At 52.5% G+C, this 27,776-nt stretch overlaps 1 protein-coding gene across 1 annotated transcript; it reads left to right on the top strand.

The window, feature by feature from the left end:
- OLFML2A (olfactomedin like 2A) lies at positions 1 to 23,144 on the top strand. Its single transcript, XM_063144493.1, has 8 exons — positions 1 to 32; positions 15,199 to 15,462; positions 16,091 to 16,198; positions 18,271 to 18,456; positions 19,095 to 19,362; positions 19,775 to 20,014; positions 20,673 to 20,858; positions 22,514 to 23,144. Exons 2-8 carry the CDS (start codon positions 15,226 to 15,228, stop codon positions 23,113 to 23,115), a joined length of 1,827 nt encoding a protein of 608 aa, XP_063000563.1. The 5' UTR covers positions 1 to 32; positions 15,199 to 15,225; the 3' UTR covers positions 23,116 to 23,144.
- The last annotated feature ends 4,632 nt before the right edge of the window (positions 23,145 to 27,776 follow it).

Raw genomic sequence — 27,776 nt, 5'->3', positions numbered from 1 at the left:
TGCTGCCCGCCCCGGCGCACGGGGCTAACAAGGTAGGCGCTGGGAAAGGAGGGGAAGGGGCGCACGAGGCCGGGGGGGGGAGAGCTTAGCCCCGGGAGGGGGGGCTGCCATCATGCCCCGGGAACAGTGGGGTGTTTCTTTCTCCCGCTTCTCTCCCGCCTTTTCCCCTCCAGCAAAGAGCCCCAGGCGGCTCACGTGGCCCTCCTCCTCCCCCTTTTATCCTCACAACAACCCTGCGAGGTAGGTTAGGCAGAGAGTCACCCAGTGAGCTTCCATGGCTAAGTGGAGACGCCCCGAGCCCCTTCCCAACTCTCAAATCCAGAGGCAGCTCTCTGTTTGGGGGAAATGGGGCTGTGACCCCCCCCTGCCTGTCCCCCCCCAAATTTGTGGCCAAGAGATCGGGCCACAACCGGGTACATTTGCTCTGAGTGCCACTTGTGGTCTTCTCCTGTGCTCCTCTGGCAGTCCCTGCTTTGCCTTCTAGCCTCAGTGGGTACCAGTTGCCACTGCTCTAACCACTGTACCATGCAGTTAATCCTGAACAGCTGCTGCTGAACAGCTGCATCATCTCCTTCCTCCCACCATGGGGCAGAGGGAAGGCTCCTCGTAGTCGGGGTGGGACTTGCCTTCCGGAGCAAAAGCGTCTCTTTTATCTGAGGGTGGGGGAGAGCCAGCCTTTCAGCAAAGCAGGAGTCCTATTGATTTGGATCAGGTGCTATTAATTTATTAGTTTAATTAGGATGTAATCATATGCTTGTTTAGGCAGAAAAAGTTCTGCAATCCTATGCATGTTTAGACAGAAAAATCCTACAATCCTATGCATGTTTAGACAGAAAAAAGTCTTACAACTCCCAGCATCCCCAAGCCAGCATGACTGGCTGGGATATACTGGGATAGATTGTAAGCCTATGCGGCAGGGTCTTGCTATTTACTGTGTTATCTGTACAGCACCATGTACATTGATGGTGCTATATAAATAAATAATAATAATAATAATAATTTGTGGGACATTTTTCTGTCTAAACATGCATAGGATTGCACTCTTAGAGTATTTTTTATCCCACTCCTCAGACAAAAAAAGGCACTTTCAATGGCTTACCATCAAGCAGGAAAATCGGACAGTCTCCTGCCTGCCAGCATACCAACTAAAAAGACACAACACACAAGGAAAAAATGATGGGGAGGGAAAAAGAAAAAGAAAAAAATGAGCAGACAGAGTCAGATCCTTTCTGGGTTGAGCCATCTCCCTATTATTACCTGCTCCCAGGCTGAGGGAATGGGGTGGGGGGACAGATGTGAGAGCCAGTGAAAGGCAGCGTGGTGTAGTGGTGATGTTTGTTTCAGTCCTGGGACAGGGAATGTCCGGGTTCGAATCCTTGCTCAGCCAGGGTGATCTGTGGCCAATTGCCTTCTCCCCCATCTTAGCCTAACCTGCCTTGCAGGGTGGTTGTGACTGCCAGTCCTAGAGCTCAATCATCTTCCCTCCAGATGTTCTGGATTGCAACTCCCATCATTCTATGCCACACGACTGGGGATGATGGAAGTTCCACGGCAGCATATCTGGAGGGCCCTTGGTTGGAGAAGGCGGAATTGTAGATACGTACTTTTGAGGGCAAAACGTGGTGAGTGGTGCCTCCTCTGTTGCTGATCTCGAAGGAGGGGTGAACTATGAATGTGAGCGATAATAAATCTCCTCTGTTCGCGTCCCACCTCTCCCGTGGGTCAAGCTAGCGGCCGGGATGGTTTCCATGGGGTGGGGGGGTGAGGTGGGGTCCAGCTACTTCTGTTCTGGGAATTGGAGTGCCTGACTTGGGCGGGGAGGGGGGGGAGTGTGGACTTGTATTTTGTGATCAGCAGAGAGAGCTCTGATGTGGGGAAGGAAAGTCCTCTATTTTCCAAGAGAGGAAAAAGACTTCGTCTTTGATTTAAGCAAGGAAGGAAGAGCCAGCGGATCAATTTTGTTCTTGTGTGCCCAAGGGTGCAATCTGACGCATGTTTAGACAGAAAAAGAATCTTACAGCTCCCAGCACCGCCCAGCCAGCAAAAAGTCCTAAAATTTTGTGTGTGTGAGAGAGAGAGAGAGAGAGAGCATGCATGTGCTGCAGATTTGCAGGGGGAGGGGTGGCATCTCTGTAACAGCCTCCCCCTCCTCAACACCCCGGGTTTGTCAGACTCCAACTACAATCTGTCACACTGGCCGGGGAGTGTGGGGTTTGTCCCCCCCCCCCACATATGGAGGCCTTCAAGTGAGGGAAGGCTGCCTTTGAAGCTCAGATGTACGGCGAGATTTCCAGGGCGGTCTCTGAGCATGCACAGAGTGTGCCTCCTTCACAACGGAACCGGTCCCGCTGCCTGGGATTCTCAGGTTTTGCATGGGAAGACGGCCTGTTGCAGAGGCAAGCAGAGGTGACCTCAAGGGGCTTTTCCCATCCCGGGTTGCTGCAGGGCGGAATAGGGCATGAGAGCCCATGCCTGCAGCCAGGGAGGCGGAGGCGCTTCCAGCCCAGCGTGGACTTGGCCCTGACCCATCGTCATCTGAGGTTGTTTTTATATGTCCGTCCCAACCCCTTTCTCAATCAGAGGAGGTTGACTCACCAAATGGCTTGCTGGGGACGTATTAATTTTCAATTGGATCGAAGAGCTGCCAGAAAGAATCAAGGCTGCAACGCTGCTCGCCCACACGGGGCTGGAGCGTGGCGAGGCTTTGCAGCAGGGCTACACAGTTGCGCATCGCCTCTCGTTCCCCCCTGCTCCTCAACCGCTCCCTGGCTTGACCCCGTAGCGATGTGGATCCGTCCACCTTCCTGCGTCCGATTCCAGAGGAAACGTCATTTGTTGTGTCTTTAGGTGTCATTTAAAAATCAAGCTGCAGGAAAGAGCGAGGGTGTGCCCTGCTGCGTGCAACACTCACGTTCGTGTCAAAGGCCAGCGTTGTTGGCCTTTGCTGGGGTCGTTAGCCGGTTGTTCATCTCAAGTAGGAACCTTGCTTTGATTCGGATCTTAAGGCGATCGACCCGTCCACCCGCCCACTACTGGAGGGCCGAGAGGTAGGGGGACAAATGTGCACCAAAAGCCATGTGGTGCTTGCACAGTCCCTGTTCCAGAAAAGCCTGCAGCCCTGTATGGCAGGGTCGGGAGGGCTGAGCAATATTCCCTCCATGTCTATGTGCTCATACCTCTGTGCGCATCCCCAAGGCGTGCTGCGCATATACACAGCTTGCATGTTGCGCATCAGTGAGGGGTTCTTTCCCTGTCGTCACTGCTGCGCGGTCGTGGGGTGGGGTGGGCTGCTGTTTGGACCTTTTGCAGGAGGTGTGGGAAAAGACGCCCCGCTGCTCTGTGGGAAGCCACTTGCTCTGTGGAACATAAAGAGCGAGAGAGAGAGAATCAGAATCATAGAATCGCAGAGTTGGAAGGGGACTACAAGGCCATCGAGTCCAACCCCCTGCTCAATGCAGGAATCCACCTTAAATCATCCCTGACTGATGGCTGTCCAGCTGCCTCTTGAAGGCCTCTAGTGTGGGAGAGCCCACCACCACTACAATCACACAACAAAGAGACAGGGCACACATCTCAGGATGCCAGAGAAATGTTTAATCCTAAGGTAAATCCGCCCAGCTTTATTTGGATTTGGGGATCTTCAGGGGCTATAAAAACAGGCAATACATTAAATTAAATCTTCTCCAGACAGCCTGCGGAGATCTCTCCGGTAGATATATCTCATAAATTCAATAACTGGCCACTCTGTCATCTACTCAAGTTAGATGCAGGCAATTTTGATACAATTTCATAGAAAATATCGTCTGTTTTTAGGGCCTTTTAAGAAGCCCCCCCCCCCCCCAAATTAAACCTGGCCGAAACCTGGCTGATCTTGGACTGAAATGCGTCTTTTCCCCCAGCGTCCCGGGACGTGTCCTCTCTTAGGCGCAATTGCACTGTGGGAGATGGCAGCACCACATTTCGGGCCGCTGATGGGAAGCAGAAGTGCCTGTTGATGCCTTGTTCTTGGCTTCTGCCTGAAAGCCACAGATGTTCCTGCCTCCACCCTGATCCGGAACTGCTTCAGCACAAGGATCCGGGGATCCTTGGATGCCAAATAGCAAAGGCCGGGGAAGGCGTGTCAGGCCTGGGGTGCTGAAACGGGCAGTGGCAAGGGACAGGAACGACCTTGTTTTTCTCCTGGTGTGGACTTCACCAGTGACGCCACACGCCTGTGCGCGGAAGCCGCCTGCTCAAGGGCAAAGCAGGGAAGTCGCAGGAACATAACGGCCGGCTGCGTCTTGGGGAAGGAATTTAGGCCCGGGGAGGCAGGGTGGGGAATTGAATGGAGTTCTGACCTGTTGAATTGCTGCCTGGCGGATTCTGCTCTTCCCGACGAGGCCAGCTCCTGGGCAAATTGCACCCTGGTGAGTGGCGGAAAGGGGCTTCCCGCAACGCCCCTGACTTTATCCAAAAGCATTGTGGGGCATTTAATATGGCACAGCCACTCTGCGCAGAGCCAGAAAAACAAATGACCCAGGGATTACTGGTGGGTCCTGCTGGGGCCCCAACCGTTGCCCCATTATGCCGGGTGCTGGGGCCCGTCCCGCTTCAAGAGGACCGCGGTCGGCAGGCCTTGCCAAAGCTCCCTTTTCTCTTCTGCTCTTTGCATTCCCTGGCACCGTTTCCACCTTCTTCCAGCGTCCCGCTGCCGCGCTCTCTTTGCCGCTGGCCTTTGCCCCTTTGCAGAGAGGGGGATGCTCTCGCCCGCGACCTCTCCGGGGAGGAAAGCTGTCAGCTTTCCACGACCCCCTGCAAATGGAGTCTGTGGGAAATGGGGCTCTCCACATCAAAGGGTTTTCCCTGCCCGGATGCAGCTTAAGTGATCGGTGAAGTGCGGAAGAGGAATCTGCTGTCCAAGCTATCTGGGCAGAAGCAGGGCCAGGAATGCCGGTCAGGGACACCCTGCCCAGGCCGGTTATCTGAGCGCCAATGTTTACATAGCCGAAATGGCACCACCACACACCACGCCCAAGACAGCCCGACAGGAATCTCCCAGAGGATGCCATCTTCCTCCCCAATCACCAGAAGTTTGGTGGCTTTTGTACAATTCCGCCCCCTTCTGAAAGATTGAAATGCGAGCTCTAATTTACAATATGCCAGTATTTTGATACTTTTGGGGGGGTTCACTACACCCCTTTTTCCTACAGCCCCCCCCCCCCCGGTGAAAATGCAGCCTCGGGCTGCTCCAAAATGGACTGCAGCCCTCCCCTGCTCAAGAGGGAGGTCTTGGCAGGTTTGGGGGAATCCCAAAGTCTGCAGAAGTTTCTCCCTTTCAAATTCTTTAGGAAAAAAGGTGAAACTCTTCCCAAGCAGTCCAGTAAGGACTAAAAGCACTCGGCCACCATGGAATGCTGCCGTTTGTTTCGTTTTGAAAGAAAACAAAAGGTGGGAGGAGGGAATGCAATGGAGTACCTTGAGAAAGGGCATCCCTGGCTGGCTGGCATCCTGAACAGGGAACACTCCACGCTGCGACTTTTTGTTGCAGATCCCGCTCGTAAATCAAAGGAGCGTTTTGGCACAGAGGAAGGACAGACCCTTTATCGAGGGCCCTAAGTCATGTGGGACAACAAAACCATTTCTGGACTGCCTTCCACCCCCCCACCCCCCCGACAGTCATCGGGGCCCATCAGTAAGTGGGGATTTTATCACAAATGAGCCATCCATGGAGGAATTTGCCACTGAAATCCGGAAGGCTCCGCGTTTCGGCTCAGCAGCCCAGAAGGACGCCAAGCTGAGCGATTTCATTCTGGTCATGCCGCGGCAGACTTCCTCAGAAGCCAAGAACTCATCTCCCGATTGGAGGAGAGTTGTGGTGTCCTGATCCAGAAGGATGTACAAACTGACCCAGCTGGATTAAACCAAAGAATCCATCTGGTCCAACATCTGGTCTGCAACAGCAGCTGTCCAGATGTTCTTCGGAAGGCACAAAGGGGATGCCACCCCCTGTTCGTTGGTTATCCCTGGCATCTAGTGATACACGGTCTGGACTTGGAGGGTCTATGTAGGTCTGTCACTACCTGTCATGGATTTGTCAAACCTTCTTAAGTTTGTTGTAGCTACAACCCGTGGGTAGTGAATTCCGCATATTAGTTATGTGCTGGGTGTAAAAAAAAAACCAGTTTTTTAAAAATAGTACGCCCTTCTGTCTGCTCTGAACAATTTTATTGGGTGACTCCAAGTTCTAGTACCATTAGAGAGAAGCTGTAATGACATTGTAGGCGCCTGTCCCATTCACTTCCTGGATGTGTCTCTTTTCTAGATTTCAAAAAGCCCCCTACACGTTAGCCTTCCCTCATGCGGAATCTGTTCCAACCACCGTGTTTATTTCATTTATGTATTTCAAGTATTTTTAGCCTGCCTCTCAGCCAAAAAGTTTCCCGGAGTGGCTTACATGCTAAAAAGACATGATACACAAGGAAAAAAGCATTAGCAGGGAAGGGGGGGGGGAATTAAGTCTTTCAACAGAGCTGGTGGGATGGCCCAACTCCACCTATCGTGGCCCTCTGTACGGCCTGCTGATGGAGTTGGGTTGGTAGCTCTTTTCTGCACCTCTTCCAGTGATACATGTACCTGTACTGTGCTCGTTCCCCCCTCCTTAACAAGTTACTAGTCCATAAGAGGACATGTCCTCTTATCTCACAATAAAAGTTATGCCAACTGTGGTAGCAGTCAGTGTCAGACTAGTGAGTCACGAGTTCGAATCCCCGCTCGCCCGTAAAACTCTCCATCTAACCTACCTCGCAGGACAGTTGTGAGGATAAATGTGGGTGGGGGAACGTATGCTACTTTGGAGAATGTGGATAGGGAGACATATTTCTCCCTCTCTCAAAATACTAGAACCCGGGATCATCCCATGAAGCTGATGGGTGGGAGATCCAGGACAAATAAAAGGAAGGACTTCTTCACACAGCGCAGAGTTGAATTATGGAACTCACTACCACAGGATGTAGTGATGGCCACCAATTTGGATGGCTTTAAAAGGGGGTTGGATAAATCCCTGGAGGAAAAGGCTATCAATGGCTACTAGCCCTGATGGTGGTTTGCTACCTCCAGTATCTGAGGCAGTAAGCCTGTGTGCACCAGTTGCTGGGGAACATGGGTGGGAGGGTGCTGTTGCACCATGTCCTACTTCTTCATCCCTGGCTGATGGCTGGTTGGCCACTGTGTGAACAGAGTGCTGGACTAGATGGACCCTTGGTCTGATCCAGCATCAGAGCTCTTCTTATGTTCTTATGAGATCCTTGGAAGAGAGACAGGATATAAATGGGGAAAGTCCATGGAATAATACATCCAGCCATTTTTCATTCCAAGAACGCTTTCGCCCAACTTACTTGGGACAGAAATTAAGCTTGCCAGCATGTGTGTGTGTTTGTGTGATTTCTTAGATCCTTGTTAAATTCATTTAAAAATTGGCTCTTACCCTAGGTTCTTTTCACTGCTGTCATAAGAAGGCTGCTTTTAATCCTACTTTTTGTTAAAAGGTCAGCAGTGTGCACAATGGTTTTGCATGCTTAGATTTTAATTGTGCGTGTGTAGCAGAAAGCTTTCCCTGGAGGTTTTCAAGGCCAACGGCTCATATGATAAAGTTGATGAGGAGGACATTGTGAACTCTTTAGATGAATGTTGTGCTCTTTGTTTGAGAGAACTCCTCAGGTATCCATACCTGAGTCACCACAGTGAAGACAAAAGAATTCCTTTAGCCTCTCTTCGGTCTCATGCACCTCCTTCAGCGCTGCTTTGAGACATTAAAGTTGCAATCCTTTGCGTGTTTAGACAGAAAAATAATCCTACATCTCCCAGCATGCCTCAGCCAGCTATGCTGGCTGGGGCATGCTGGGAGTTGTAGGCCTTTTGTTCCTGTCTAAACCTGCAAAGGATTGGACCCTTAATGTCTCAAAGCCCTGCTGTGACAGCTTATTTATTTTATTTAAAAGGTTTCTAAGCTGCCTATCACAGTAAATCTTTCCCAGGTGGCCTAGAACAAAACTTGAAAACCGTAAAACAATGATAAAGTCAAAGACTAAAAACAAGAGTTAGAATTGCATCATGTAGGCGACGCTCCCAATTATATTTTACCTGAGGCTGTTACAGGGACCTCCAGCATCCTTCCAACTTCCTGAACAACGTGGACTCCAGTAAATTTTGGGGATAAAACCCAATGTATTTTTCTCCAGACTAAAACTTGTAGAGGAAACCCTGATGCTTAAAGTTAAAGGGTTTCCTCTATAGGTCATTCCTGTTTAAACTTAAGTCCCATTCATTTCAAGGGGTCTACTCTAAGCAGTACTTAGGCTGGATTTTTTTCTAGGTTGACCCTATGGAAAGGAGGACAGGGCTCCTGTGTCTTTAACAGTTGTGTGGAAAAGGGATTTTCAGCAGGCGTCCTTTGTATGCATGCAACACCTGTTGAAATTCCTTCTTCATCACAACAGTTAAAGCTGCAGGAGCTCTGCTAGAGTGACCAAAGAGGACAGGGCTCCTGCAGCTTTAACCATTGTGATGAAGAAGGAATTTCACCTGAAACTCCCTTTTCTGTGCAAACATTAAAGACACAGCCCTGCCCTCCGTTTCCACATGGTCACCCTAATTTTTACCGTCTGTGTTTCATCAGTGGCACGAAGAAGGGAGAATTTCACCAGTTGCTGCTTCTCCCATTAACACAAAGGGAAAAGCACCCCCCCTCTCCCGCCCATGCCACATTCTTGGAGGCAGCTGCCTCTTCTATGCACTGCGGGCCGGCTGGCTCCCGGGGGACCCTCCTTGCTCATGCACGCACATTCCCCTTGTGCAAGTGGGCCAGAGGGGCAGCTCTGAGGCAGCATTAAGAAACAGCGACAACCCCCAGTGCCATGACTGCCTTTCTCCCACATAATCCAGCCGTGGCATGCCCTGGGAGGCGGGCGTGTCGCTTCCTCCGACAGTTGGCAGGCCGCAGCTGGGAATGCGCCCCGGCCCTCTGCCTGGCCGCTTTCTCTTGGCAGCTGCCTCGTCTGAACCCTTCCTTGGGGACGGGCGGGGGCTGGGCTGGGCAGAGGCGTCGTAGGAGGGCCGTCTGTCCGTCCGTCCGTCCGTCCGTCCATCCGTCCGTCCGTCCGTCCGTGACCCCACCAGGCACTGCTCGTGGACTTTGATTTCCGCCGTTGCGGGGCAAGAATGCAGAGCCGCGTTTCTGTGCCTGCTGATGCCTGTGGCTGGGGGAGGATGGGAGTTGGAGTACTGCATAGTTGGAGGGAGTCAGTTTGGGGGAGGCTATTTTAGATTTTGAACCCAATGGTCTTCTTGAGATGGCAATTATTATTACTTCATAGGAAGCTGCCTTAGACCCTCGGTCCAACTATCCCAGTATTGTCAACACTGACTGGCAGCAGCGGCTGTCCAGGATTTCTGGCAGGATTCTTTCTGAACCCTCCCTGAAAATGCCGGGGATTCAACCTTTTGCAAGCAAAGCAGACGCTCTGCCACTGAGCCATTGTCCTTCACCTGAAAAATAAAGTTTCTAGTCCTGATGGTTCTGAAGAAAGAGCTCCATTAGCTAGGAGTGTAGGAAGCTGCCTTATACAGGGTCAGATCATTCATCCATCCAACCCAGTGTTGTCAACCCGGGCTGGCAGCGGCTCTCCAGGGTTTCCAGCCGGATTCTTTCTGAGCCTTACCTGGAGAAGCGGGTGCATGTAAAGCGAAGGCTCTTGACCACCGAACTATTGTCCTTCACCTAAGATGAAGTAAGATCCCAGTCCTCATGGTTCTGAATTAAGTAGGAATGTAGGAAGTCGCCGTCTACTGAGTCAGAACATGGGTCCCTCTACCTCAGTATTGTCCACACGGACTGGCAGCAGCGGCTCTCCAGCATTTCGGGTTGGAGTCTTTCCCCGCCCTACCTGGAGACGCAGGAATCAAACCTGGGACCGTCTACATACAAAGCTGGAGTTCTACTGATGAGCTACAGGCCGACTTGCGACTTCACAACCTGAGAAGCCTGCCCCGCCCCGCTCATTCTCCCAAGTGGGGCTTTGGGCTCCTGCCCCCAAGTCCTGCCCTGACGGCACCATGGCCTGCTTCGCTTTGATCCCCGAACCGTTCCGCTTCCTCTACTTCCGCCGGTTTGTGGGGGAGACGCCAAAATCAGGCCAGAGAGAGATTTCCCCCCCTTGCAATACCAGCTGTGTGAGTATGTGGGGGGGGGGGAGAGGCATTCTTCCAGAGCGGGGGATTGATCAGTCTCTCTGGGCCTGGGCTTGCAGCTGGTTCTCTCTCGGAAAGAAATGCCAGCGTGGGGGCCGCATCCTGCCGCTGCATGCTTTGTGCCAAGCGTTCGCTGCTAAATCTGTTTGCTTTCTGAAGGCTTCCCTGCGTCCCAGATTGCAGGCCGGCCCATGTGGTTCCTGTTTAAGGAAGCCGTTTCCAAAACAATCCGCGGGACGGCTGATGGCTCCCGTGTCAGTGGGACGGTGAATCCGCTCTGGGTTTCAGTCAAAGCTCTAAAGGAAAAACTCTAAAGGAGCTCTCCAATTCTAAACTTTAAAGGAGCTATCAAAGGTGCAGAGCTAATTTAGAGTTCAGACTGAAACCCAAAGCGGATTCACTGCCCTGCAGACATCGGAGCCACCAGCCTCCCGTGCCTGGAGTCCTCCTGTCTCTGCCTGACAGTCTCCAGGAAGATTTTCCTATAGCAGCAGAATGTGCTCCCAAACCTTAAATAGAGATGGGGATGACCCTGTGCAGTCTTCCCAACCTGGACTACAACCCCTATCATCCCCAGCCACCATGCTACCTGGGGACAATGGGGTTTGTTGTCCAACACATTCAGAGGGCGCCAGTGTTTTCCAGTTGAGTTCTCAAGAGAAAAAACAGCCCTGCACCTTCCTCTGCTAAGGCAAATTGGAACATTGAACATCCCCCGTAGATAGGACAGGTGTGGTAGCAGGGGGCAAAACCTGGGCATTATAAGAACTAGTTTTCAGTTGTCAAGCATTGGGACCTGGGTTTGCTTTTTTTCCTCTTCCCTCCACATTGCTTTTTCCTTTCATGCTGTGCCTTTTGGAGAGTAAACCTGAGCGGAGGGACTGTCCCATTTTTCCTTATTGTGTAAGCTACTCTGGGGGTTGTCTTGGCTGAACATTGTGGGTGGTGGAGAGAAATACTTCAAACTAGTGATGGGGAGGCTGTCGTTGGGCTGCAACTCCCATCAGCCCTAACCAGCATAGCCATTGTGTGGGGTGCTGGATGTTGCAATTTCATCAACATCTGGGGGAGCACGTATTCCCCACCCCAACTTTAAATAAACAAATAAAGTAAATTTTCGAGGTGGGGGAACCGGGTTCGAATCCTTGCAGAGCCTTGAAGCACTCCTCCCTGACCTGAGGCTGGTTGCTGTCGCCGGCCTCAACCTACCTCATAGGGTTGGTGTGATAAGAAAGGACGGGGTGGGGACATTACACCCACCGCCCTGAACTCTTTGGGAGAAGGGGGAAGAAAATGTCACAAAGAATATGCACCCTAAAGTGTGGGACTCGATGGCCTTATAGGCCCCTTCCAACTCTACTATTCTATGACATCTGGAGGGCAACATATTGGAGAAGGCTGCTAATCAAAGCCCGCACAGCCTAAATCCTGGTTCAATCCCTAGAACACACACCCCTCCAGTCACACACACACACAGACACCCTGGGCTCAGCTGGAGGCATTCTGGAGGCGCCTTCCCAAGAGCGCCACAGAGCTTTTCTCCATTTCGGAGGCAGGCCTGCGAATGTCAGCCGAGAAGTGTGGGAAAACGCGCCTTGTAGCCAAGGACTGAAAGATGGGGTGGGGAGACAAGGCCGCTGCAGCCCAGCTGTTCCCCCACAGCATGGGAGAGGCTCTCGGGGGGGGGGGGGTTGAGCTTCCCAGCCCTTCTCTGGAGGTTCCCATTGGATCTGATCGCCACACACGCTTTGCACTGACGGCGCATCTCTGCTGCCACGTGTTTTGTCCGGGACGCGTGTCCGGGGCACCAAACTGAGTTTCAGAAAGGTGTATCTCTCTTTTCCTCCCAGAAAAGTGTCGAAATTGCTGGGAAGGCAGAGCCTGGCTTGCCGTGTGTCTCGCTTCCACTCGTCTGTGTGGGGTTGGGGGTGTCGTAAGAGACCCTTTCCGCCTTGCTCTGGGAGGATTCACACGTGCTCACCACGCCTCTTCATGGTTGTGAGCTTGGAGGTGTCCATCAACTTGTCACGGGTTCAAAGGCACAGTGGGTGGGGTAATGGCGTGCTCAAGCTGTTGCCCCACCTGCACTCCCACGCCGCCCCCCCCCAATGGAGGAAGCTTGCCAAACTTCAGACCCATTGCTGGAGTTTTCCCACCCCCCACTTCTGCATTGCATTGAGACTGAATTCATTTTGGCCCTCTTCTCTCTTCCACACCTTTTCTCCCCCCCCCCACCCCACCCCCAAGTACTTTGAAGCCAGCCTATCCTAGCCCGGTCTTCCCCAACCTGGTGCCCTTTTGTACTGCAATTCCCAACACTCACAGCCAGCACGGCCAATGACTTGGCCATGCTGGCTTGTCATGGTGGGCATTGCAGTCCAAGCCCATCCCAAGGGCACCTTGTTAGAGAAGACAGCAGACGTCCCCCATTCCCATTCCCCCACTCCCATGCTGAAGGTGCTTTGTGCTTCATACAGAGACCCTGCTGCTCTGCTGGGGTAGCGGCTGTGCCGGATCAGGACCTCTGGCTTCCGTTTTGAGCCACCAAAGCTGTCCTTGCTTGCGTGCTGATGGTGCACAAACCCCCCCCCCCAGATCTGGTGGCTCTTTCCTGTTTGCTCGGGTGAACAAACGTCCAAGCGGCCGGGGGGGGGGCGAGGGGGGCGAGACAGCTGATGGACTGGACTTGTCAGATTGAGCTCTGAGACTGTCCTGGCTGGATGCTTTGAAGTGCCCCAAATTGGGTGACTGGTCTCCATTTGTATGTTAATTAAAACAAATCAACCATTTCTGGGGATGAACTTGAAAGAATCATCTGTCAGGGATGCTTTAGGGTGGATTCCTGCATTGAGCAGGGGGTTGGACTCGATGGCCTTAGAGGCCCCTTCCAACTCTACTAGTCTATGATTCTATGCCTGATTAGCCTGAGTCTAAAAATGACATGCAAGAAATTCTAAACAGGAAAGCTACAGGGTGACCGTCCAGTATCGGCTGCAGATTTGGGTGTGTGTGTGTGTGATGCCTCCCGTGCAGTCCCACCTCCAAGTTTGCGGGGGCTGCTTCCTCCTCAGTCCATGGTCCCTGATGCCAGGGGTAGCCAGCCACGGCAGCAGCACTGTGGCTCTTGCTACCCATTTAATTACCCACAATGCTCCATAGTGATGCTAGGATGGGGGCATTGTGGGAAACGAGCTCCCGAAGGAGGTTCGCCTGGCACTTACTCCATATTCTTTTAGATGCCAGGTTTCTCCCTGTATTTTAACGGTCTATAAATTAATTTTAACTTTGCTGTTTTAAATTTGTGTTTTAAATTTGTATTTCTGAACTGCTGCTGATTTTATCCTGGTTGTGCTTTTATATTGTATTTTGTATTATGGTTTTATACTGTTGTTTTATACTTTGTTTGAATGGTCTTAATTTTTGTGAACTGCCCAGAGAGCTTCGGCTATTGGGCGGTATAGAGATGCAATAAATAAATAAATAATAAAATTAATTAATTAAAAGAGTGACACAACCCAGCTGCATGGTGCTGCTCAGAATGCCGGATCAAATTATTACCAATAATTTGGCAATAATTATTGGTAATTTGGTAATAATTACTGGTAAGTTGGTAATAATTATTGGCAATTTGGTAATTATTATTGATGCAACCATTATTATTATTATTATTCAAGGGTGGGCCAAGGCAGGGATCCTTTCAGGCAATTGCCCAGGGGTGCCAAGCGATGGTGCTGGTGCTGCTCATGTTGCAGCTTCGTCTTGATGAAACTGTCCTCCGTGCTCAAGCTTCCATTTGGTGCCCTCTTTGACCATCATTCTGGTGGAGCGCATGGAGCTGCCCATGAGATCTTCCTGGGACATCCCCCTATCCTTTGAGCCCTTCTGAATTCTATGCAGGCGTTGCCTGTTGTGGCAAGAGGGCTCCCGGGGACCTGCTAGCCCTTTGCTTCTGGTTCCAGCCTGCGCCCTGCCGGGAGTTTCAGAGCCAGCCGGGCGCCTTTCTCGGACCCTTGAACACAAGGCAGGCGCAAATTGGATGCTCTGCTCCTGAAAGCGGCAATCAAAGCATCCCCATCCACCCATGCACACGCACACGTGTGACCAGAGCTTCCTTTTGAAGTGGCAAAGGGAGATTGCAGCAACCAAGGGCCCCCTTCTAAAACCAGCAGCCTGAAGTGGACTGCTACTTCACATGGCTTCTTCGAAAGGACGGGCCTTGGTTCTGTGTCAGAGGTCCCAGGATCGATGCCAGGTGTCTCCAGGTAAGGCTTGGGAAGTTCCCTGCCTGCAAGCCTGCAGAGACGCCGCCAAAGAACACGGAAACTCAGCCGAAGGCAGCTCCCTAGCCCTTAGTTCAGAACCATATGGACTCGAATCTTGCTTTATTTTTAGGGGAGCGATGGAGCACGTGTTTTGCATACAGAAGGTTTCTAGTTCAGTCCTGGGTATCCCCCAGGGAGGGTTGCGTAAGATCCCACCGGAAGCCCTGGGGAGCCACGGCTAGTCAGCCTGTAGATGATACAGACAATATTGTTTCGCTCCTGCACCCCAGTCCTGGGAAGGGGGGGCTTGCAGAGGCTTCAGTTTCCTAGGAGGAGAGCCCTGGAGACTTGTGGTGTTTCTTTCATGAAGGTTTTTTGACACTGTGTTCAGGCGTTCCCCCAGATTCATTTCCTCCTACCCCCTTAGGCCTTGTAGAACAAAAAAGGTTGTCTATTTAGGAGTGTGTGTGTAAGTGTAATCAATCTCTTTCACTCAGACACACTGAGTTATAAGGGTCCCCTGGAGGTAATTTAGACTGACCCCAAACGCATAACACGACTGAACTGGACAGCTTCCTCTGGACAGCTTTGTACGCAAGGGAGTTCCTCTCTGCCCTGAGTTGCTAATTTGCCTCCCACCTACCTTTCCACCAAACGGCACTCAAAAATGTGACCCGTGGCGCCAGCTGTGTCCGCTTTCAACCCCCTTCAGGTGTTTGGCGACACGGACCAGGTGCGCATGACGTCCGAAGGCTCGGACTGCCGGTGCAAGTGCATCTTGAGGCCGCTCAGCAAGGACGCCTGCAGCCGCCTCAAGGAAGGCCGGGTGAGGGTGGAGGACTTCTACACGGTGGAGACGGTCAGCTCGGGGGCTGACTGCCGCTGCTCCTGCACCGCCCCGCCCGCCTCGCTCAACCCCTGCGAGAACGAGTGGAAGATGGAGAAGCTGAAGAAGCAGGCGCCCGAGCTCCTCAAGGTAAGAGGCGGGGCGGAGCCTGACTTCCCAGGGGAGGCTGGTGGCTCCGATGTCTGTGGGGCGGCGAATCCCAGGGGAGGCTGGTGGCTCCGATGTCTGTGGGGTGGCGAATCTGCTCCAGGTTTCAGTCCGAGCTCTAGAGGAGCTGCCCAAGGTGCTTCCAAAAGCCATCGGCCAAACAATCAGTTCAGAAATTGGGCAAAAGCAGTCTGCCTTTCCCCAGGCAGCCTGTTAGCTGGGGGCAGGAGGGAGAAGGATGGAGGGGTCAGAAATTAGGAAAAGAGGGAAGGGGGAAAGGGGGCAGGGAGAGAGGAAAAAGTGGACCTGCCTGCTTGGCCCCACCCACTTTTGTTTCTGGCCATGCCCACTTGTTTCTAGCCACCGCCCACCGGCCACACCCACCACTAGCATGTGACCCCCAGAAGCATATCCCAGAGGGAACGGCACCAGCAAATGCTTCGAAATCCTCTACCGTTTGTCATCCCTCCTGCTCCTAGAAAGCAGGCACTTCCTTGCCTCGTGGGCCCGTGCTAAACAGAATGCAGCGTGGGCCTCCGTGGCATGCAGCCACTTCGGGATTTGCAGGTGAACTGATCACGTGTTGTCTGTTGTTCTTCCTGCCCTGAAGCTGCAGTCCATGGTGGATCTGCTGGAAGGGACACTCTACAGCATCGACATGATGAAAGTCCATTCGTACATCAACAAGGTGGTTGCGCAGATGAACACGCTCGAGGAGGTGAGCCGGGAAGGAGCCAGAACTGGGGATGGGGGTCTCCAAAGGGATACAGGGTTGATTTCCCCAGGTCAGTCCAATATTTCTCCTTCCCAGTGGGAAAGGCAAAGAAATGAGGCGTGAATCCCTAGGAAAGGCAGGGAGTTGGTGTCTGTCTGCCCCTCCTCCAAATGCCTCCATTCATCTAAATACTGTCGTGTTTCTCAGAAAACTCCTGCTTTCAATGGGAGGCAAATGACGAGGCTTGCTAAGTAAATCCACAAAGCTTTTATTAAGCAACAAACGTCTCTTCTACCTGAAGAGAGCCTAACCTCTTGGAAACGTCCCTCTAGGCAAAACTATGCAAACTAAGCAAGACAATTGTCCGCTCAAGAAGAATAGGAAGCCACTTCCCAAATGCCCTAACTTCAGAGAGCCTGGTGCGGAGGCAGGTTCTGGCGTAATCGAACTGACTTTCTCACACCTTCCTTCCGCCCTGTGCATTTGAGCTTCCGATGGACCCTAACATCAGCTAGCTTGTCGGGACGCTCACCTCCAAAAGAAAGCTCACTTCCCACTGAGTGTGTAGGATTTGGCCTTGAGGGGATAAGCTCTGGAGAGGGCTGACTCCCAGCTGGGGAATCGCCCGTGAGAGCTTCCTCCCCCACTGGTCCAGGCTGGCTGGTGTGTCTAGCGCTGTGTCTTCTAGTTCTGAATCTGATTCTGATTGATTACCTGAAACATCTTCTCCCAAAACAGGGCCAGTAGAGTTAGACATGACAAATACCACCATTCATCTTTCAGCTGGTACACATCTGGGCATCTTGGAAGTGGCTGTCCTGGCCAGTTGGGCTAGAATGTATTTCTTTCTTTATTTATTTATTGCATTTCTATGCCGCTCAATAGCTGAAGCTCTCTGGGCAGTTTACAAAATTAAGACAATTCAAAACAAAACAACAGTATAAAACCATAATATAAAATATAATATAAAAGCACAACCAAAATAAAATCAGCAGCAATAAATGTCTGTCTTGATCCCCAAACTCCCTCCTGGCCTTAGACTAGGGATTTGTGAATCAGCAAAACGGGAGGTCCTCTGAGATCTCCAAATTCCATCTCAAAGTTCTTTCCGAATCAAATCTGTATCAGGTCGCGAGCTTTTCTCTCTCTTCCTTTTCGTGTGAAAATCCAGGCACATTTTCATGCATGTTTCTCCATCCGTGAAATGCGCTCATTCTTCTCCCATTGATTAAAGCGGTATTTGTGGACATTTTTCCAAGTGGGCATTTTTCAAATGTTGTCGAATGCGTTGGGGGGGGGGGCAGCAAATGATGTTGCGGAGTTCGGAAACTGCCTCCGAATCTGGTCCAGAAGCTGCAAGTTGGATAAATTTATTTATTTATTTATTTAAAACATTTCTATCCCGCCCTATATCATTAAGATCTCAGAGGGGCATACAGATAAAAACATACAGTATAAAACAATAAATATGCACCGTTAAAAACAAATTAAACCATGATCCAAGTTAAAACAATATATAATTTAAAAGCAGTAAAAACAGTTAAAACAATGTGCCAGTGAGTTTAACCATCAAAGGCTTTGTTTAAAAGCCATGTTTTTACTTGGCGTCGAAACGCAATCAATGTTGGCGCCAATCGGGCCTCCAAGGGGAGGGCATTCCACAGTCAGGGTGCCACCACAGAGAAGGCCCTCTCCTTTGTCCCATCATAGCGTATATGTTGCATTGGTGGGATGTGGAGAACGTCTCCTCCAACAGATCTAAGGTCTTGGGCAGGCATATATAAGGAGAGGCGCACTCTCAAGTATCAAGGTCGCAAGCCGTTTAGGGCTTTAAACGTCATTACCAGCACCTTGAATTCCGACCGGAAGCATATAGGCAGCCTGTGCAGCTCCTTTAAGACCAGTGTTATGTGGTCTCTGTATGATGTACCCGCCAGAAGTCTAGCTGCTGCATTTTGCACTAGATACAACTTCCACGTCGTCTTCAAGGGCAGCCCCACGTAGAGTGCATTGCAGTAGTCTAAATCCTGATCGAAACCGAACTAAGACGAATTTCTCATGCTTCCTTGCTTTAGACGATCAAGACCAACCTGAGCCGCGAAAACGACTTCATGAAGGAGAGCGTCGTGCACCTCAGCAACCAGATGAAGCTCTACGAGAACTATTCGGACATCATGATGAGCATCAAAAAGGACCTCTCCAGCCTGGGCTACCAGCTGCTGCAGAAAGATGCAGCTGCGGTGCCTGAACACAGAGCCCAGGTCAGAGGGAGCCCCTCCCTGCTGGACGCCATGTCCGCAACCTCACACCCTTTTAATTCCAGAGATCTTGGGGCGAACGGATTGCCATTTGCTGTGGAGGGGGCAGGGAACCTGGAAAACAACCAACAATTTTTTTAAAAAAATATCTTATGAAACCTGGTATACTTATTGCAACTGTGCCTATGCCCGCTTACTTATGGGTGCAATCCTATGCGTATTTAGACAGGAAAAAAACTCCCAGCATTCCCCAGCCGGAATGCAGGACTTTGTGTGTGTGTGTTTAAACATGCATAGGATTGCGCCCTAAAAAATTTTAATGTAACCCACAGAGAACTCTGGAAAAACCCCACCATGTCTCGAAGAATAAATCCTGCAAACTGGGGATGTGGTTAGTAAATAGCAGCTTATTCGCATCCTCTTTAACTCATCTCCGAGGTACCCAGAATGGTGCTTTTTAAACTCGAGGTCTCAACGTGGAGCCCAAGCCCCTGCAGGCAGTTCTGGGTTCAAGTCACCGGCATTTCAAGTAGAAAGGGTAATTGGAGGAGGTGCAGGGAAAAACACCTCTCTGCCCAAGACCCCAGTCGAAATGGACAGTCCCAGACGAAGATCCTGACGGCTGCTCTTTTTCCTCCTAGAACACTGCCGGGGGGAAAGGCAGGGAGGTGGCCGGCAAGTATGCGAGCCCTCGGAAGGGGCTAGGGGACAAGGCCGCTCCGAGGGTCCCCAAGGAGAAGCCCCCGAAATCGGAGAAGCCAAGGAAAGAAGGCGCCAAAGGCCGGGCGGGCGCGGTGCAGCCCACGTCCAAGCCCCGATCCTTGGGGCAGCAGCAAGCCGTGATCCGGGGGATCACTTACTACAAAGCCGGGCATCGGGAAGAAGCAGAGGGGCTGGTGAGCAACCGCGGTGAGTAGGAAGGCAGGTCTGGCGGCCGGGGGAAAGAAAGGGCTGGTCGATGCCGAGAGCACGGGTGCGAAAGCATTTTTCAGCCCGTGGGCTGGATTCGATTCCTGAGAAGCTCTTGGGGTGGGGGGCGCTTGTCCAGTGGTGGGCGGAGCCAAGGGGGCGGGGCCAAGATAAGAAAAAGGCCAGCCTATTGTAGCATACAGCTCTTCTTCTTGGTAACTTAGCCTTAGGAGAGGGATGACGAAAGTTTTAGAATGGGGGGGAAGGGAATCACACACAGTTTTGGAGACCTCCAAATGTTTGGTTGTTGGAGGAAGGGGGTGGGGCTTTAGAAAGGGGAGGGGCCTTCCAGGGAACCTCTGAGGGTCGGATCCCACCCGTGAGGCTGAGGCTCCGGTCCCCCGCCCTACAGAGACCCCCGCAAAAGGAGCCATCTCTGCAGACCGGCTGGAGGAAGGCAAAATTCCCGAGACCCGCCCAGCCCAGGAGGTCTCGCCAAAGGCAGCGGAAAGCCCCACCACGACGTCCAGTCCCAGCACTACCAGCACCACCCAGGCACCCAGCAGCACTGGGCCTCCCCGGACCAGCAGTCGGAGCCCGCCCTCTGGGGAGCACGGCAACATCACGGAGGGCCCCTCCAGCACCAACAGTGGTACGTAGGGCGCCCAGGAGCATCAGATAAATCTGACTGGGTGGTGGAGCTGGACGAACATCCCTTGCTTTGCCCCCCGCCCCCGGACTTGGGTCCACTTTCTCTGAACTAGCCGACTCAATCTGCGGATTCCCCCACCCCTTCCTTTTTTTATTTGTACAAATAGAAATTTGCGCAAACGGCTTCCTCCGTTTATTTAATTTGCACAAACGGCAGCCGGAATTTGCGCACGTGGCAGCCGGAATCTGCCTTCGTTATGCAAAAGGCAGCCGGAATTTGCGCAGATCTCTCTTTCTGCAAAGAAATATCTGGGAAAGGTTCCCAGCTTCGGGAGGAAGCCGGTCGCTCTGCCCGCAAACACGAGCCGAGTCGGGCAGGCAGCGGAAGACCATTGCACCCAAAAAGAGCTGGGTTTGCAAGCAAGGGACATCCATAACGACACCTTCCTTAGCACAAGGGTTGGAGAAGTCGGGGGGGGGTTATCAGCCCCCTCTGGAACCAGAGCCATCCTTTGGCAGAGGGAGGAAAAGGGTGGTGTTGGCTGGAACGTGTGATTCTTCCTGCGGAAGGGGAGCTGCGACGGGGGTGCGGGAGGTGCCCCGACCCCTTAGTCCAGCCGCCAACCCACCCACCCCTGGGTCCCTGCTTTTGCCTGCAGTGCGCGAGGCGGAGTGCGAAGGTACCCTGGAGACAGTGGAACCCCCCGAGAAGCAGCACAGCTACGGGCGCAACGAGGGGGCCTGGATGAAGGACCCCTCGGCCAAGGACGGCCGCATCTACGTCACCAACTACTACTACGGGAACAGCCTGGTGGAATTCCGTAACCTGGAGAATTTCAAGCAGGGTGAGGAGGAGGCGGGGCTGGCAGGGGGAGGAGCTTCCAGGAGGGGGAAGGGTTTTGTCCAGGTGCTTCTGAACACCCCCAAAAGGCCAGCCAGAGGGGCTGGGGTGCTCCATGATGTTACCCAATTTTTCTGGTTCCATTAAATTCTTGGTGGTGAACTCTTCTATGTTCAGTGCTTTGCCTTCTCTGCTTTCCTCATCATACTTTCTTTTGAGCTTCTCCAGAGTCCTGTCCTGGGCTGCCTCTTATTTCACACCTTTGATTCTTCTATTCATCCTCTGGGTTTTAAACAGGGGGGGGACTTTTTGGATCAGTGGCACATTTGGAATTTTAAGAGAATGCCGTGAGCACTCTCACAAAATGGCTGCTGGGAGGGGCTTGCCCATTGATAAAATGGCTGCTGTGCTGGGCATGTCCAGTCACAAAACACTCATTTCCCAGAAAGCAGTCTGGTGAGACTCAAAGAAAAGGCATTTGCCCAAGAACCTTATTACAAGATGACCAGAATTCACAACCCAACAACAAACCATGGGTTCTCTTAGTGGGTTGTTCATGGTTAAGAAACCATGGCTCGTTAGCATCAATGGATTCACACAGCACAACAACCAACGATTAAACAACCACCCACAGCTCAATGACAACCCATACTCAACCCATACTTTGGCTTGTCAACCCCCTGCAGACTTTTCCCTCTCCTTCTAAGACCTTCTCTTTTACTTTCGTCAAAATTCCACCACCACCCCTTTTTAATTCCTCTTTTCTTCCTTTGGAAACTTCTGTTTCTTTGACAATTAAACAATGACTGCCCTCGCTTATCGTTAAGATCTTCATGGCATAATCCGGGGGCCGACGTTATGCGTTTTAGTTCTCCCCCTTCCTTCCAACCGTCCCTCCCCCTCTACCCTTTCATGGAGCCGGTTCTACTGATGGCTCATTTGCCCAGACGGAGCAAACTCTTCCCTGCGGCAGCTTCTGTGGGCGCTTTGTGCTGGAGCTGCACAGACCACTGACGTATCTCTTCTCATCTGCTGAGATCATTCCGAACGCAGAGCGGGGCCTTTTCAATAGACCTCCCCCCTTTTTAAACGCCCTGCCAAGGGAAGTTTCGGCCAACTTTCCGTTCCTCCTTTGTGTTGGGGGAACCCCCCCTTTTTTTATTTATAACTTGATACTCTTTGGGGCAGCGAGATATGTGCTCACTGGGATTTCTCTAGTGTTGTAGTGCTCACGGACCCACTCAGCTATTTTGGGCATGTGAGTATCAGCTTCCATGGGGGTGGGGTCTGTTTTTACCTATGCTACAGCATCGGGGGGGTCAGTCGGGTGCCTATTAAATAAGTGAACACGAGGTGAGTTGCAAAATAAAAACTGGTTTATCGATGTGCCCCCAGTTGCACACTAAGCCCTGGAATCTGACATCCTGCAGGAGTCATTTTCTGCCTCCTCATTAGCCCTTGGGTCGCTAGCTGGTAGACAGGTTACCTTTTCAGTGTTGGGAGCAGCCTCACTCAACCTGGCGCCCTCCGGATATGTGGGGACTACAACCCCCATCATGCCCAGCCAGCATGGCCAATGGTTGGGGAAGATGGAAGCATCCGAAGGGCGCCCAGTTGGGAGATGGCCAGCTTAGAGCCTGCTGCTATGTCTTGTCTCAGGCCGCTGGAGTAACCTATACAAGCTTCCCTACAACTGGATTGGGACCGGTCACGTGGTGTTCCAGGGCGCCTTCTACTACAACCGGGCCTTCACCAAGAACATCATCAAGTACGACCTGCGGCAGCGCTTCGTGGCCGCCTGGTCCCAGCTGCACGACGTGGTCTACGAGGACACCACGCCGTGGAAGTGGCGCGGACACTCGGACATCGACTTCGCCGTGGACGAGAGCGGCCTGTGGGTGATCTACCCCTCCGCGGACTACGACTACTCCCAGCAGGAAGTCATCGTGGTGAGCAAGCTGGATCCCGCGGATCTCTCCACGCGCCGGGAGACCACCTGGAAAACGGGCCTCAAGCGCAACTCCTACGGGAACTGCTTCCTCATCTGCGGCATCCTCTACGCCGTGGACGTGTACAACGCCAGGGAAGGGCAGGTCATCTACGCCTACGACACCCACACGGGGACGGAGGCCAACCCCAAGCTGCTCTTCCTCAACGCGTTCTCCTTCACCACGCAGATTGACTATAACCCGAAGGAGAAAGTCCTCTACGCCTGGGACAACGGGCACCAGGTCACCTACCAGCTGCGCTTTGTTGTTTGATCGACCGGGGGGGGGGGGCAAAGTGGATTGTGTGCTGGGATGGCCCTTCCTCCGTGCACTTGTGTGACCCCAGCCCCAGATGGAGAAGAACCAGCCCTGGGCCCATGGAGGGGACAAAGAGACCCTCCCTCGGAGCGGAGCTATGGGAGGCCCAATCCGGTCCGGCGCCTCCCGGGCGGACAGTCTCTCCCCTATCAAAAATGGCTTCTCAGGGAGGGCCAGGAACTTCCAGGGTGCCGGAGAAGTTGGGGTAAGAACGAGAGGAAGGGAAGCCTCTCGCCTCTTACCCTATCACGGCTTCTTTCGGACAGGCCCTGCTTAAACTATGTTATATTTGCATTTTACGTGGCAGGATGTAGACAATAAGGAGTGTGTCCCCGCATGTGTGTGTGTGTACATGTATACGTGGAGTGTTAATTCCCACAGGCTGGAAGGGAGGGACAGGCAGAATAAAAGGCCAGTTTATATTTTATACGGTGGCAATAGGGGTGGAGACGACCCCAGGAAGGTGCCACGCAGGGCTTGTTCCTTGGACCAACACCGGTCCCGCTCCTGGCTATGGGACGGGACAGGCATGCACAGGAACCTATTGAGCAACCCGGGCCCCGGCACACAGATCCACATCCAGCCTGTGGTGATGACACAGCCAACTTTGGGGGGGGGCGTTGAAAGGTACCCCATAGGCCAGCCTCCCCAACCTGCTGCCCTCCAGATGTATCAGACTCCAACTCCCATCCGTTCCCGGCCATTGACCATTTGTAGTCCAGCACATCCGGAGGGCACCAGATTGGGGAAGCCCATGCTACCGGGATTAAAATGTTCTGATAAAATTATTGGAGACCCCAGTGGGCCCCCCTCGCCCACCGCTCCAATCGTTCTGTAAACCTCCCCCCACCGTTTGCAATTCTTCCGCCATCTCTCTGAGCTCACGTCCCTTCGCAATGTCTCTTCCTGCGTAAGATCCGTCGAAGGGGACGGATGCCGTTTGGACGGGTGCTAAAATGACCCGCAGGCTTTTCAGGGGCGCCGCGGCCCCCTCGCCCGGGCAGAAAAGGGACGTGGGCATGCCCCAGCCTCTGTTTGAGAGAGGGTAGAGTGCAGGGAGAGAAAATTGGGCTTTGGCACAGAGACAATGTTTGTTTGTTTAAATCTATGGGAATTTGGCATGGCTGAACGGTGCAGCTGGGCTTAAATGAAATACCCCCGTGGAGAGAGGCATGCAGGCACGCAGCTGACTTGGCAGGAGCCAGTGTGGCGTAGCAGCTAGAGTGTTGGACTGGGACTGAGAGATCTGGGTTCGAGTTCCACTCAGCCATGAAGTGACTTTCCCACAGGAGTGATCGTGCAAACTGGGTTACTGACTCTCAGCCTAGCCTACCTCACAGGGTTGTTGGGAGGATAAAATAGAAAACAGGAGGGTCATGTAAATAGCCTTGAGTTCCTTGCAAGAGGAAAAAAGGCAGGATATAAATGTACTACTACTACTACTAATACTAATAATAATAATTATAACCTAGCTGGAGAGATTTGGGAATTTCACCTTTAGAAGTGGGCTTGTGTGCCTTTGGCTATATCGAACATAATTTGCAACTCATGCTAGTGAACATAACCTTTCCCCAAACAGCTCCCAAGTGCTCAGTCGAGCAGGTGCGTAAGTCGACTTCTTTGCATTCATTAAAGCGCCGAGAAGAACAGAATGGTCTTCTCATTTTGCATTTTTGATACTTTCAGCTGCATTTGCTATCTCGTTTTCAGTCTTGCTCCTGCACCCATGAGGACTAGGAACTTTGAAGAGCACGCTGCGGACATTCTCAGGATTCTGCCCCAATGCTGCGCGTTACGCAAAAGGAAGCCTTGAGTGGTTAGGGGGTGGGGGGACCCAATGCAGTTCAGGGGGGTCCCTCTAGTTTCAGGCTTCCCCACCACCTCCCTGTTGCTAATGCCAAAGGAAAGATTGGGAAGAAATGGGGTTGTGGGGAGGCTTTTGCATGACAGCACTAATATTTTCACTTCCAAGTGTCTGAAAATGAACTTCATTAAAAAAAAAAAGGCCTCTTTACTCTTTGTTTCTCTGTGTGACCGTTCGTGATTTCGTTTTTCTTGACTGCTCAGAGCTGTCCTTTTTGGGGACACCAGAACAAAGATGTCTCGGCTTTGAAAAATGTGGGTGTGGGGTGATTTGACAGTACTGCAGGCAGATATCAGATGCATCTCACACACACACACACACACACACCGAGAGAAGTCAGGATGCATTCGTTGATCAGAAACCAGAAAGAAGCGTACATCTAATTCTTGCTTACGGGAATATATCATGGAGAGTCAAAGGCACGTTCTTCGTAGCCCACCCAGGCCCCTCCGCAAGCCGACGTCTAGGCTGACATAACGGAGGGGCTCCCTCTCCTTTGCTAACGCTAACACAGCGTGGCGGGGCGTCATACGCCTGGATCATGGCCTACGCAGGCTCCCTGTTCATCCGGGGCCTTGCTAAAGCTGCCTTCCCCATAACACAGTTTTCCCCAGCTGGGTATTAGAAAGGTGAGTAGATTTATACGGGGAATGAGACTTTAGCCAATAACTCAGCTTTCCCCAATTTAGTGGCCTGGATGTGTTGGACTACAACTCCCATAATTCCCAGCACAGATCGGCCCCATGGTATTATTATCTTTGGCTCTGGCACCGCAGCAGGAAGAGCTACTGTTTGACTCCTCCAGCCTTTCGTTTCCCCAGGGATCTGCCTTTCATGTAGCAAGGTGGGACATGGCTGGAGCAGTGGGCATTGCTTGCCAACTCGTGGTTGCCCTCTTGAGCTCCCGGGACTAATTTGGACTTGCTCCGCCATCATAGTCGTGGCCCCCTTGCAAAGCTGGATGTGGTGTCTCCTGACACCAGGTGCCCCTAAATCCAGAGGGTCCACCTGCCCAGCATATCATCACAATCTCTCCTAGCTTAGGTGGAGATCTTTGCGGTGCGTTAGGCAGAGTGAAGCCAAGGGCCTCGGGCGGCAATGGGCGCGGGGCGGCCTCCCAGCTATTCCTCTTAGATTTTCTGCCTCTTCCCCTCTGTCGAAGGACAAAGGCACGGATGCCGCACAACCGATTCCGGTTCCCTCTCAATGGGCTTGCGGTGATACCCTGCGACGCTCGGATTGTGCTCTTCGTGAAGTCTGGCGCATCAAAAAGAGCATAAGTCTCTTGCTTAGGATGAGCTCATCTGTTCCAAGGAAGAGAAGCTGGATGGCGGCTTCTCAGATCACCCCCCCCTTCCAAAATGCAAGAGGGAAGTGGGTTGCCCTCTGCCCCTGGCATCCTTTCCTACAGCGCCTCTTTTGTTGTCTCGGACACAGATGGTGCCAGAGGGGGGCACTTTTGGGCCTGGGGGGGGGGGATGCTTTGTGAGGGGGTACAATCGGTCCTACTCATGGCCGCAAACTCTGGTCAGGGGCGTTCTCCGCCCGGCAACGAGCGTCTGCTGGACTCTGAAGAATGCTGCTGTTGCCGCTGCACCTCCTACGTGCCAGTCACAATGCCCGGCAGCTAGCCAGAGACGCACCACTGCAGCCGTGGCAAGAAAGGACAGGCACCGGCAAGGGGGATCCTGCAAAGGCAGAGGGGCCAGGGGTTCTCCGCTTGACCCGCCTCGACGTCCAAGTCTTTGCCAGCCTGGGCAAAGCAGCTGCTTCCAGGCTCACCAAGTTGGCCCGCCACCGTAGCCAGCCGTAAGCCCTGCCCTGGCTAGTAGAGTGTGTTTAGCTCATGGCTCATCTTGGCCCAGGAAGTGTTGACCCACGGCCTCCGGGCTGCCAAGGAGTTCGGAAGACAAGAGACCCGTTGATGCGGCAGCTCCCCCTCCGTGTGGTGGCTTGACCTTGCCGTCTGGCCACGACGGAGGGCACTTGGCACAAAGGCCACCATCCTTGTTTCTCTTGGCTAGTTGGGGATCGAACATGCAAACCTCGCTCCAGTGGAGGCTTTTGGCTGCCATGTCAGTGGGGCAAGGAATCCACTCCGGGTTTCTGTCAGAACCCTTAAACAGCTATCCAAGGTGTGAAGATTGTTAGAGTTCTGACTGAAACCCGGAGCGGATTCATTGCCCTTGTGAGATCGGAGCCACCAGCCTCCATGGCTTGGAGTCCTGTCGGGGTCTGGGAAGTTTCTCCTCTAGCGGCAGAAAGCGCCCCCCCCCCTTCAACAGAGATGGGGATGACCCTGTGCAGCCTTCCTAACCTGGCACCCTCCATATGTGTTGGACTACACCCCTATCATCCCCAGTTACCATACTACTGAGGGATGATGGGGTTTGTAGGTCCAACAAATCCAGAGGGTGCCAATGTTTCTCAATTCCCAGGGGAAAACCGCCCTGCTGTACACCTTTGGAGTTCTGACTGAAACACGGAGCAGATTCACCACCCCACTGACATTGGAGCCACCAGCTCTCTTTCCCCAGACAATACGCATCTCTGAGATCCTCGCTGTACAAAGCCAGGCTCCCCTGCCCATCTCCCGATTCCTTTGTTGCTGGTCAGTCACCAAGGTAGGTGGGTGCATCTCACCCTCGCTGGGATCTGGGCGGCCATCAAAGCACGGAAATTCTTTCATCGCAAGCAAATGTCGGAAATGAATCAAGGTCCTGGCTAAGGCCACGTGCCCCCTAAGAACATC

This window comes from Elgaria multicarinata, chromosome 19 (assembly GCF_023053635.1).
Source record: "Elgaria multicarinata webbii isolate HBS135686 ecotype San Diego chromosome 19, rElgMul1.1.pri, whole genome shotgun sequence".
In the NCBI taxonomy this organism is placed as follows: domain Eukaryota; kingdom Metazoa; phylum Chordata; class Lepidosauria; order Squamata; family Anguidae; genus Elgaria; species Elgaria multicarinata.
This window is presented reverse-complemented; position numbering and strand designations above follow the sequence as displayed.

Bases quoted from the DNA above. Each gene is read 5' to 3' on its own strand.
- OLFML2A (XM_063144493.1), top strand. From the start codon at position 15,226: ATGACGTCCGAAGGCTCGGACTGCCGGTGCAAGTGCATCTTGAGGCCG. The intron at 16,199-18,270 runs GTGAGCCGGGAA...TCCTTGCTTTAG, and splicing joins AGATGAACACGCTCGAGGAG to ACGATCAAGACCAACCTGAG. The intron at 20,015-20,672 runs GTACGTAGGGCG...TTTTGCCTGCAG, and splicing joins CCCCTCCAGCACCAACAGTG to TGCGCGAGGCGGAGTGCGAA.